Source organism: Mytilus californianus, unplaced genomic scaffold, assembly GCF_021869535.1.
Source record: "Mytilus californianus isolate M0D057914Y unplaced genomic scaffold, xbMytCali1.0.p SCAF_2, whole genome shotgun sequence".
Classification (NCBI taxonomy): domain Eukaryota; kingdom Metazoa; phylum Mollusca; class Bivalvia; order Mytilida; family Mytilidae; genus Mytilus; species Mytilus californianus.
In genome coordinates this window covers 117,749,424-117,762,768 of record NW_026262668.1, presented here as the reverse complement: position 1 = coordinate 117,762,768, position 13,345 = coordinate 117,749,424, and the positions used below count along the sequence as shown (strand labels likewise).

Sequence of the window (13,345 nt, the reverse complement as noted above, 5' to 3'; positions counted from 1 at the left end):
TCATTTGTTCATTCAATAAATTTATGTTTCAACTCTTTTATAAATCTATAGATTTGATCGCATACTATATTCATTTTTTACAAGCACAACTTTTTTCATACATTCCAAACGTTTTATTTCATTAACTGTAAACTATTATGTGTATTCCCCTATCACACTGAAAACATAGACAACAGCAAAAGTAGGCGAGACACTGGGTTCCGCGGAACTCTTACGATTTTTTTTGTTTACAGTTTACATTTACAGACAGTTTGGGATTAAATTTTGTTGACATGATAAATGTGTAAACCTCCATGGATTGTTATGGAACTCGGACACAAGCTAATCTTCAAGACCAAGAAATATAGCATATAAAGAAAAAGTTTGAATTTTTTTTAAAATTCTGTATTTTACGCATAAATGGACTCACTTTTTGAGTCAACATTACACTTTTACACTGACAGCAGCAATCGCAGGCGAGACACAGGTTTCCGCGGAACCCCTTATGAATTTGTTATATATAGAGGCCTTTTTAGTTGACTATACGGTAAGGGTTTTGATCGTTTTTGCAGGCCATACGGTGATCTATATTTGCTTAAATCTTCATTATTTGGTCTTTGGAGGATAGGTGTCTCATTGGCAATCATACCTTATCTCCTTATTTTGTATTACCATATGTACGAAATATTACATTCGTTACTTCTAGTATTGCATAACTGTAACAATTTTAATTAGACTTGTCAGTTATATTCTGCATCTTACTTATTTTGGTACAATACCAGTTTTGTTTTTAAGGACAATATAGTGATCAAAATTGTACTACACCGATTCAAATGAAACCAGCAAAGAGTGTGTCGTTTTTTCGTGATGTCAGTTGATGTTTAAGAAGTCCTGGATGTGTATATATGCATTGACGTCTTTAAAAGTTTAACCATTCGTTTGGATAACGGTGTGTTTCAGTCCCAAGATAATTATTTCCTTAAATTGCATCTTTGAAAAGCGAAATGAAGAAAAAAAATTCAGATCAGTGCTCTTTGCTATCAAATTGTGATTGATTGGTTGGTTGATTGATTAGTAGGTGAATGCTATACACCGCATCAGCGCGAAAAGGCTCTATCGCGGAGAGAGCTTATTCGAATATTTTAACAGATGACAGTTTTAAAAATTAGACGAAAGGTCTTTCAATTTACTAAAACATTTAGTTTAAAGCGAAATACTAGTATTCAATTTTGATATCAGACATATACTAACAGGACAATATTTAACATGGGTTGTTTTTCTATGCACCGTTTTCCCATTTGTTTTTCTATTCAGTTAGTTAACTGACATGTCATATTTTAGTTTTAGTTATCGTTTTATTTTTATTTTTACAGCAACAAATGTACGTATTAATTCCAAATGAATCAAATCTAACATGTATAAACGTTGATACCTACAATCATTTTGTTTTGTGTGAAACTAGAATTTTATATCAAAATACACGCAAATCCTAAAACTTAAAATAATTCTATACATGGCGCGAAATAGGATTGCCTTGCCAAACCCCATATGTCATTGTAGAATATAGGAATGATCTGTTGTAATCAGTTAATATGACCAGGTTAAATATTTATTTATTTACATGTTAATTTTGAGAACCACTTCTTGCCCGTGAATTAACATTTGTTATATGATTTGAAAATACAGAAAAATATACGTGAAGATTGCTATTGGCTGCCGCAAAACACACAATTCAATATAAAAAGTAATATTTTTCTATAAAAACGCATAATTTAATATAAGAAAATATTGTTTTATAAAAATGAGAGCACGTTATACATTTACGTAATCATGACGACTTTATCAAAAGTCAAATACGTGACAAACAAATTAAATGAAACAAGACAGAGTATCTACTTTTAATTTGATAATATTTTGAATTGTTTCGGGGTCTTCTTGTTTGAAAAGCAAGATATCATATCAAAATGGGCACAAACATATAAACTTCTTAAATGTATTTTTGCTTTTTTGTTTTAATCACTAACTACAATACATGTCCAATCACTAGAGACTGATAAGGGCCTGATATCATGAACATTATAAGTACTTCACATTTAAAACATTTTCCCAGTCTTTTAAATGATCATGTTTCTACCTTAATCGCTTGTACTGTTGTCAGAATAATGGGTGTCGTCTAGACATATATGATTAACATAATTAAATTATGATACATGTACATGTATCTCGGACTAATACATGAATTATCTATTGGGCCCAGCATGTATGGATTCACATTAGTTGTGTAACTATAAGACATAAATATTGATATAATTTCTTCAAATCATTTTTATTTAATCAACTATCTTAAATGAAACTGCATGCACACTGGTTGAAAAAAAAGTCAGCGTAAACCTTGCTCGATTATTAACTAGATGTTTTTTTTTTAAATAAATGCAAATACATAGGAAGTCTGAATTCTGAATTTTTTTCTTTACCCATAATTTATGTAATAAATGTCATATCTTTAAATAATTGTTTTCCTGAAATTGTTAGATTTATGGAATTTATACAAGTTAATAAAAAAAGAGTTCATTGTAATATTTCTATTATTCGGCTATGCTCAACAATTCTAGTAATTATCATACAAAAAAAATCACATTACTTACTCCAATATGAAAATGAATAAATGTAAATTACTAACTCCAATATGAAAATGAATAAATATAGATTAATAACTTCAATATGAAAATGAATAAATGTAAATTACTAACTTCAATATGAAAATGAATACTTTCACTGTCTAACATAACTTTATCTTGATACCCCCTTTTATTTATCATATACAAGAATGTATGTGTAATGGAAACCGATTCATGATAACATTAATGACCTGTCCAGTTTATGATTGTCGAACGTTTACAACAAGCATTTAATATGTCATAACACGACATCATTTACATTGTCTTAACGATATAAATATATATTAAATCATTTTGTGACAGATAGGGTATAGCCTCTATATAAAGCTCTAAAATTTCATCCTGTGTTGCATTTTTGCCATTTGTGGAAGATAGATATCAGATACTGAAAATGAAATCCGTAAGTATCGTTTTACACATCATCATATTTGTATTATGTTGTATAATTAAAGGAATCGATTAAGAATTTCGTGGTTTTCAAATATATTTACAAAGCAAAACATTATCTATTTTACAAGTTGCTTAAATGTTGTCATTTTTCAATTAGATTTTTAATTGAAATTATGTGGTGGAATCACGTTTAATATATGCAAAATGTCTAGAAGACGATTTGTTTTTCAAAAATAAAAAAGTAGCCTTCATATATGCGATTCAAGTAATTTATTGATTCCCGTCCCCACAATTCAGTCTATCAATATAACAGTAATCATAAACGATTCCCAATTGGTATTTCTCTGTTCTCGTTTTATTGATAAGCAACAGGAATCAATATAAGATTCAATCCCCATTTTATATTTCTATATATTCGTTAAATGCGAAATGACAGTTACATTGCAAAAGTGAGATTGAAAGGGAATATATGATATCTTTATTAGTGGAATAATTTTTTTTATTTGCTTAATTTAAGCAAACTGGATGAGAAACAAGTAAATCATACTTATGAATTCTTCTTCTCCATACTATAATATGAAATAATATGAGCATGCATGTAAAGCTAATAATTTATTGGATATTATATGAACTATAAAATAGATAAAGAAAAGAAAAAGGAGAAGCAAATATTGTGAAATATATTTTTCTGTGATGATGACTTAGGTTTTGTTGATGACGTCGACGTTGATTTCTAATTTTGCAATTGAAAAGGATTGTAATTACATTGTTAAAAAAACCATTTCTTTTAACGGTACAACATATTACCCATTGAAATCACATGATTTTGTAGACGTGTAATAAGATTTGGTTAATAAATTAGACCGATTTGTTGTAATTTTTCTCTCGGAATTTCTGTATACGGTACACATAAATCAAAATGTGCCAATGCTCTATATACAACACATTAGGAAATAATTCTGATGATTATCAACAGAAGAAATATTCATTATTCACGAAAGATATTCGTTATACCTAGCAGCAATAAAATAAAAAACCTTATTTAACCGAGAGCACTACTTGACCTGTTACGTGTGCGAGTTACTAGGACAAATTAACAAGAATGAAAAGAAGGTTTAGTTAAGCGGTGCAACGAGATTTTATTGTAAAATATACGATAACTATACAATATATATACATTGTCGGAAAATACAAAATGTATTTGTATTCGCTACGACACAGGAGAAAAACTCGACGAGCCTCGCTTTTCGTCCTGTTTCTAAAGCTCGTACAAATAAATTTTGTATTTCCGACAATGTACATATATTGTTTTATCCTGCAATTTACACCCGGCACTTTAAGTTTAAATTGTTTTAATCCAAATAGTTGTCTCTTATGTTCCAAATAAATACACCAAATTGAACTGTCCCCAAAAAAATATTCACATCACCGACCGTTTGCTCAATATGGAAGTGGAGTAACAGGTAACTTTATTTGTACAAGTATGAGTACAAAAAAGGCAAACAGTTATTTGTGTACCTGTTATTTGTACAATAGTTGGCCGATTGCAGGATAAATACCACTATTTAGACATAAGGTACCAACCGATACAGCTAATGTATATGATTATTCGTGAAATATATATTTAATTGGATCGTTAAATTACTAGTCCAAAATAAGGCATACACTGAACCTAAAACAAAAAAGGAAAAATAAAGGTTATGGCATGATTTAAATTACATAAATAAATAAGTGTTTTTGTTAGAAATGGCATATTCAAAAAATCTAAAACTTTCATCATAATTTGACCGTAACTGATAATTCACCCATTTTCAGTAGCTGTCCCTTTGGCAATCACACTAAAATCCTTATTTTTTACGGCTTAATATTCTTTTTATATCTCGCTTGTTCAAAGCTGTCAGAAATACATTAAGAATGTTTACTTTCGATTGCAACTCCCTTAAGTAAAGCTGACCTTAAATGGAATTGAAGGTACTGTTTTATAACATTTTGTTTTTTAGTCTCGCAAACATATTGTGTACTTCATGTCCTAGAATGTTAGTCTAGAGAACGTGGTCAAGATTATTCCAAACAGACTTTATGAAATAAGACCGGTTGTTATACAACGACAAAATAGTCCGTCGGTATCAAATAGGCAAATTTCAGATATGTTAATTGGAGAGAAATTAACATATGATTAGTTGTACCGCAGTGCAACGAAAGTAACTTGATGTGTTCATTGAAGATACTCGCTGTTTTTTGTCTTGTTGGTCACGTAACTTGAATTGTTTATTGCAGATACTTGCTGTTATTTGTCTTGTTGGTTTCGTTACCTGTCAATCCCCGCCACCAACGCAACCAGAGCCAACATCTAAAGCTGCCCCAGAACCAGCACCTGTTGTTAGAAAAACAGTTCAAGTAACAGCACCACAGACCGTCGCTACATCTACAAAAAAAGGATGTGTAAGTCAAAATTTAGTAAAAGAAATAAACTAGATATACAAAAAAAAAAAAAAAAACGCGGGACTCAGAGATATTATACGATGATTTCATATTGTTTTGTAATCACTTTCAACTGCATTTAAAAATACTGTAAATGCCAAATAAAAAAAAAAAACAGATTCAAATAACGAAAGAAAAAGGGAAGAAACCGATCAACCCAAAAGTTAACCACCAGCATGGATGGTTAAATATTGGTTCCGCTCGTCAATATACGTTAAATACGTTGTATTCTTCTGTCTTAAATTTAACTTGATTTAGTTTGACTATAGTTTTATAAAACTTAAGTCGCATCATTTATCAAGGTAACTTAAGATAGGATGTTTTACTATGGAAAATGTGTTTTCAATAAATAAAATCAAAAGACTGTAAATACTTGCTTGTCGCATTTTAACAAAAACAAACTTTTACTTTTTTGAAGTAAATAAAGATTATAATAAAAGCTTCAGACAAGAAAGTTTCTTCTCATGGTATTGCTCAACTAAGAAGAGGATTATGTTTCTTGTTATATATTTCACTATATTTGTTATATATATCGACTGTTTTCAACACTACATATATTACAAAAAAAACATTATTAGACAAATATGATAAATTAGGCTACCCCATAGTTTTGTAATATCCATCTGAACACCTAAAACCCAACAATCCATATGATTAATGGTTTTGATTAAGTCAATTTTGTGTTATCTTTCAGGACCCTGCATGTGACACTCCTTTTGAAACCTGTGTTAGACTTGCTAAATGTCAGGGAAACGACTGCTTCAGATGTGCTGGTAAGTAATTTGACAGTAAAAACTGTCTGGGAAGGAATAAAGTAGTAAGACGATATTGTCATTGATAAAATGGTTAAGATACTAGTTCAGTCTATGGCAAAGCGAAACCATCACGATTCTGAACGTTGTATTTGAATAAAAGTTATCTCTTGTCTGTATACCGCGATGTACTTTCTGCAAATAAGGGGAAAATTGGTAAACAAAAAATCCACTAGAAACAGGAAATATCTTTGAAATGTTAATGCGTCAACGAAAGGCTGAAAAGGCACCGAATGCTGTGTGATAGTTAGTAAACAAAGGAATATATTGGATATGCTATATCATAAAAAATCTTATTATTTTGTGGAATCCAAAAAATAATTTGTAACTTTAAAACGAATTGGGTGACATAATTTTTTATCATAAATTTAGAAATATATAATGATATGAACTGAATTTTGATATAAAAAAATCTGTTTTTTCCTCCCGTCCCATGCTACTTTTAACAATTTTCAAGTGACAATAAAGTTTTTATTTACTCAGTTTTATTTTCTTATCTATGATTGTGATACACGCCAGTCTTTGCATTTTGCACAATTTGGTGACACATGCAACCATAGATGTGTCAAGAATGTCCATTTATACCAATAAATATTATGAATGTAGAAGTTTTTCATTCGAAATTTATTCAAAAGCTATGTGCGAGCATGAAAGAACCAATTCGAAACTTCATATTTGCTCAGATTAAGGAGGAATAGAAAGAAAAACGTGATTCATTTCATCCTAATAACAACATGCTTATCTTAATGATGTGAAATCCATTAGAATTAATATGATTTTCAGTGACAGTCAGCATCGTTTTACCTGGAACCAGTAAGGAAACCATGACAAAACCAGCAAAAGAAACGCCAGTAACACTTCCTGCCAACCTCCCTAATGTGTTGCAGTTACTTAATTCCGCCCAGAATATGCAGTTACTTAATTCCGCCCAGAATAATCCATTATTGAAAATGCCAGCTCAAACAGGAAATTCACTTTTCGGCAGTCAAGGTATATTTTTTTAGTTAAAGTTCATTTCCTTCAGAAAATCTTTAAAATAAAAGTGTTTTTGGCATTTTAGAAATGCTATGTTTTCTCTCTCAATTTCTACATCTCACAAAAACTCGTACCTTTGTTCAATACCACGTCTCTTTTTAATTTATAACAGATTTAAAAAAAAAACATATTTTTTTTATAATGTAAAGCTCAAAGTTATGTTTAAACCATACGGAATTACTGTACACTGTGGACAGATTATAAACGGATTTCTGAAAAGATGACTTTGCTTAACTTCCTAAGGAAAATTATTTATATGCACATTGAACGAATTGCATATTTTTCTGAAGTGATGAAATGACATATTTCAAAAAAAAAATAATGTCCTTTGATAAAAATATTTTTTTGTAATTTTTTAGTGCCAAAATCGTTTTAATTTCTTTCAAGTTTTTATAGACACAGTTGTCTTTCGTGAGTGTATCTAAATCAAATACGAATTTAGCAGTCGTCTTTTCATCTTCATAAAATAAACTTCCAAAATAATTTTTAATGATATCATTACTGAAACATAACATTTTAAGAGATCTTCTTGAACAACCCTTCGAATGCAAATTTCTGGTTTATCCAACATAATGTTCAAAACTTCTTGCCCTTCATCCCGCATATATATCGTTGATCCACATATTTTATGTATTGCTTAATTTGTTATCGTTCTGAACATGCATAATATGATTTCTACTGAAGGTTAAACAAACAACAATGTATCAAGCCTATATTTGTTTAATTTCAGATCCACTACAGAACATGTTGTAAGTAGTATTATATTTGATAAAGTTATTATTCTTCTACCTCGTAATCTTACTTGCTCTTACTTCCGATTTACAAGATATATATAATGCCACATGCAGTCAGTAGCAATGTTTCATGTAAATGATTTCCTTTGTGACATCTAGATGAGGAAATTAGGAATTTTATCCAATCAAGAACATGAAGACATCACACTTCTTATTGGAAGTTTTATTATTCAGCCTTTATGGGCTGATTAACTTTCGCAGTTTTCTTTCCGGTTTCATTAATGCATTAAAAATTTACATATGTTTAGAAATCCAGAGTTTTTAGACATCCAAACATATATCAGATGCAATATGAGATAATACACCTTGTTTACGCACACAGTATATTCATTAAACTGTTTCTCTATGAAAACGTGAGTTGCCGACCATTAATTCTAACAAAAAAGGCAATTTTTTCTAACATAATAAAATCAAATTTACACCATGTAATTAGAAACATGTGTTTTGTAGACAATAAATTGTGGCAATATCGTAAATATATAAAGCTATTATCTTGCAGCTACAGACACACAAAGGAGTAGTTTATGTCTCGAAGGATAAATCAATTTAAACTAACATAAATATAAATCTCAACTTCCTTTTACTTTATTTCAGAATGGGTTCTTTCATGTTCGACGGTGGAATGTTCTTCTAAAAGAATTAAGACAACCTGAACCTAAAACATCGCAATGCAATTAAAAATTATAATTTATGAAAATCATCTACCATTATAGATAGTTGAATCATTCTCATGATGATATTTAATGAATAAAAATTGAAGATTAATATTTATTTACATGATATTAACTGCTGGACCGTTAACGGTCGAATAGTCTGATGATTGTTAATATAGGGCTCGAATGGTGTATAAAAAATAATGAATATAAGATACATGTATGAGCGCTTTGTGTTGCCATAGGGAGTTGAAGGATGGTTGATATAGGTGGTACGATGCAGATTGACACAGAGGTCGAGTAGCTTATACCATATGTTGACAAATGCGTCGATCGAGAGGTGTAGTATTATGAATTCTGTCATTAGATTATAACATTGGATACATGTTTGTGGGAAGCTAAGTGCATATGTATACTTGCTGACAGGTAACATAAAGTAAAATATCATTAGCAAAACCATTTTTGATCAAACATTGCACTGCAAAAACAAAATATCACAAGATGTTCGTGAGACGCATTCAAATTTGAATTTGATTATTTCATATAAAAAAAAGGAGATGTGGTATGATTGCCAATGAGACAACTATCCACCAAAGTTCAAATGAAGTGGAAGTAAGCAATTATAGGCAATCCTACGGCCTTCAGCATTGAGAGAAACCCATTTTACGAAAAACACGTATGACAGACATGAACCAACGGCAACCACTGAACTACAGGCTCCTGACTTGTGACAAGCACATACAAAATGTGATGGGATTAAACATGTTTGTGAGCGCTCAACCCTCCTCTAACCTAAGACAATGGTGTAACATCACAACATTAGAATAAAATATAAAATCAGTAGAAAAGAGCTTAACTCATCAGATCAATACAAACAGAAAAAAAAACTAACATTATCTCGTACACACCTTCGTAACTTTGTTGCACATCTACGTGCATAGTAGGAAACAAAGATGTATCAAAATGAAACAACAGGAATCAAATATGATTTATTGGTGACTGCACTTTACGTCCAATGACATAGATTACATTCTCGTTTAGGACGATGACATGTTAATTAATGAAATATTAGAATAGGCCTACTAGACCTACACGTTGAGTCGTATTTTCAAACGTGGTAGTTCAAGGGTTTTAGTCCACATGAAGACATGCCTTTATACCCGTGCACTTCATTCTGACTGGAAGCCAATTCTTTTTCTAATTTCTCAAATATCGTGCTTTGTGAAAGGCCGGTAAGGTTTCAAAATCGTCAGCTGCCGTATCGTAGCTCTTACCGTCCTTGTGATATTTTTTGACAATTTGCGAACTATAGGTCTGCAAATTATCAAAAATATCACAATCAACATAAGAGCTACGTTTCTGCAGCTATAAAACCACCAGATCATCGAAAGACAGAACCATTTTAACTGAATGACTTCCAATAAAAAGTCTGTATGAAAACAAATGGAAGGGGCATGATTACCAATTAGAAAACTCTCTACCAGAGACCAAATGATGCAGAAGTGAGCAGCTATAGGTCACCTTACGGCCTTCAACAATGAGAAAAACCTATAATGCACAGCAAGCAATAAAAGGCCCCGAAATGACTAATGAAATAAAACAATTTATACAAGTAAAACTAACGGCCTGATTTATGTACAAACAATGAACATAAAAAAAACAAGTATGACATACATCAATTAACAAGCGACAACCTCCGAATTACAGACTCCGGACTTGTGACAGGCACATACAGAATGTGGCAGGGTTAAACACAGTCTGCGGACGTCCCCTCCCCTAACCTTGGACAGTGGTGTAACAGCACATCGAACCATGTGACCCTTTCCTTTCTTTAATAATTTTCAGTGTTTTCTTTCTATTTGTGACATTACAATAGAAAGTATTGTTAGGAATGCCATTTACTATTTGTTTTTATACGAGAAACATTATATTTAACGATATACTGAAAAAGATTGTAAAATATTTCGAAAGTACATGTATTCATAAGTCTGTTTTATCTATAACCATGTGAAATAAACTTTTGTGTTAGTGCAAGGTTATGTACGCTCTTTAAAGTCGGCTTCATTTGAACATTTCAAACAAACTATACCACTGTGAAATGTACACACCATGGAACATTTGCAGTCTTAAAAAGGAAGTTCTTTACACTAAAGTTTAAACGTCTCTTTTGTCGTATATTTTAGTATCAACTTCTTCATTCTGTATTAATACAATTGTATCTAAAAATGGACAATATTGACCGTTATCTTAAGCTTTATTGTTAGACTGGATAATATTTTAGATAAATACATTCAGTATGTGTCATAAACTCGGGATAATATACATTATAAGTGCGTCATCAAAGTATTTGGTATTTTTTTTTTAAAATGTCAATTTATTTCAATTTTTATTTTACGAAGAATAATTTATAGCAGTAAAGAAAAAGGGCAGCAATTAAAGATGCGTAGTAGTTCAAGTTCAATAGTTTATTTTAGTCTCACCACATACATACAAATATAAACACAATATGACATTTATTACACAATATAAAATTTAGAATGCATGTGCCATTCTTAAAAGAAATATGAGAGACTGTTATATACAATATTAAAACATCAGAATAAAACATAGTTTTGTTATTTACACACAACATAAAAGTGCAATATCACCATGCACATTCAGGGATAAAAATTGATACATATACATGTTCATAATAATATCATCTTCAATTTTCAACGATATAAAATACTATATATAGTACTATAAGTACCAGTAGAAATTCTAATAATATGTGACGATTTTAATTCAATAACGAACACAGACGGGGGTAGATATGATAAAGTCCATGTATCATTTAGCCCTTGGAATAGCTAATGTAGTAAAATTCTTTAGTTTTTTCAAAAATATGTTAGTGGTGAAGTTGAAATTATTCCTTCGAAAATCATGAGTTGGTTTGACCGTTATGGAATATCTACTTCACAGATGACGACAGAATTGTCGTCACCACAACCCCGTCCTCTTTTCCTCAAAAGTTACCTACCGAATAATTAGACTTATCACCGGGTTTGCACTTACATGAGCAACACGACGGGTGCTACATGTGTAGCAGGATATGCTTAACCTTCCAGAGCACCTGATATCATCCAAGGTTTCAGTTGGTGGGCTCGTGTTGCTCAGTCTTTAGTTTTGTATGCTTTGTATACTGTTGTTTGTCTTTTGGTCGTTTTTTGTTTTATGCAATGGCATTGTCAGTTTATTTTCGACTAATGAGTTTGAATGTCTCTTCGGTATCTTTCACCTCTCAAAACAATTTAATGATATAATCTGGACAAATCGCATTTCAAAAATTTCAGTGTAGATTGCTATGACGTCATGAATGTTTGAAATGGGCTTATCTCTCCTAAAATTACAATTTTACTCATAGCGTTTTTAACGCTGAAATAAGTTATGAGCCATCGGAAGAACTTGTTGAGAAGAATCTTATTTTGAAGATTTATAAAATCTTCTGAATTACACTATGAATATAGTGTCGTGGGCCTCAATCCTTTTTGTTGTCTTGGGGGGACTATTAGATTGAAGTCACGCTTATCGATATCTAAATTCTATTCTACTGCCATTTAACAAGCACATGTATGACAGACGACACTAACTGTTCGCCGCCGACAAGCATAAAAAAGTATACAGTCCCGTAAAATAGAATAAACAGGCTAAATTATGTCCTACATTTCCGGTAACCAGAAATACCAAATAGAGGTATATAACAATAGTGGCTTTAACATACACACTCCTTTAAGGCCCTTAATAATTGAAAAATACGAGACGTATAAACTCGCAAATCTTTTAATATATTGTTGTAAATAAAAATTGGTCACTATAGAGAAAATTAGTTTATTGTACGAGTTTAGACTATTTTTAAGTAAGTTTATGTCAATGATTGAAATGGTCTTGCATGTATAAATGTCATAAAATTAACCGCCCGAGTGTAAACTTAACATAATAGATTAACCGTTTAAAAATTTTGATTGTTCAAAGTTAACACTATGATTACCTAAATAATATTATAATAGATATCTTTTACAAAACACTGTTGTCAAATCGATCGATCTTGTATAAGTTGTGAATAGTCTATATTATAAAGCATTAGAAGAAAATTAGCCGTTTTGAAGTAAGTAGAATGAAATTTACAACTTAACTGTGAGTTAATATCATATTAGTAATGTGTTCATATCTGAAGAAATAACATTCGTAAAATTTCAAATGTGCTTGCGATATTTTGATATGTGGGGATTTCTAAAGCAGCATGATTATCATCTTTTATGACAAAAGTTCCCTTTATATATTTCACATCAGTGCCATTTTCTAAAAGTCTTTAAAGTTTTATTTGAATTCATAGTGACACATTATGTGTATATTTTAAGGTTCTAACAATGGCTTATTTCTAAACAGGTCGTTCTGAACATGCATGAACTATTGGCCACTGGACGTTAAGCAAATAACAATCAATCTAAAAAGGTCACCAAATCATAAACGCCTGAGGCTTGCAC

General features: G+C 30.9%; 2 protein-coding genes across 5 annotated transcripts in view; both read left to right on the top strand.

Annotated features, from left to right (window-relative positions):
- The first annotated feature begins 2,943 nt into the window (after positions 1–2,943).
- On the top strand, positions 2,944–8,934 carry LOC127728669 (uncharacterized). The gene is made up of 6 exons (XM_052236282.1): positions 2,944–3,057; positions 5,325–5,489; positions 6,223–6,301; positions 7,124–7,330; positions 8,106–8,124; positions 8,764–8,934. Exons 1-6 carry the CDS (start codon positions 3,049–3,051, stop codon positions 8,801–8,803), a joined length of 519 nt encoding a protein of 172 aa, XP_052092242.1. The 5' UTR covers positions 2,944–3,048; the 3' UTR covers positions 8,804–8,934.
- Positions 8,935–12,896: 3,962 nt separating this feature from the next.
- Positions 12,897–13,345, top strand: part of LOC127728645 (forkhead-associated domain-containing protein 1-like) — a 40,275-nt gene continuing 39,826 nt past the window's right edge. For all 4 annotated transcript variants that reach the window (XM_052236182.1, XM_052236181.1, XM_052236178.1 and 1 more), the window contains exon 1: positions 12,897–12,966. The gene's annotated coding sequence lies outside the window, so the exon portion shown is untranslated. The remainder of the gene's footprint in view (positions 12,967–13,345) is intronic.

Coding starts and splice junctions, on each gene's coding strand:
- LOC127728669 (XM_052236282.1), top strand. Junction 5,490..6,222: donor CATCTACAAAAAAAGGATGT/GTAAGTCAAAAT, acceptor GTTATCTTTCAG/GACCCTGCATGTGACACTCC. Junction 6,302..7,123: donor CGACTGCTTCAGATGTGCTG/GTAAGTAATTTG, acceptor TATGATTTTCAG/TGACAGTCAGCATCGTTTTA.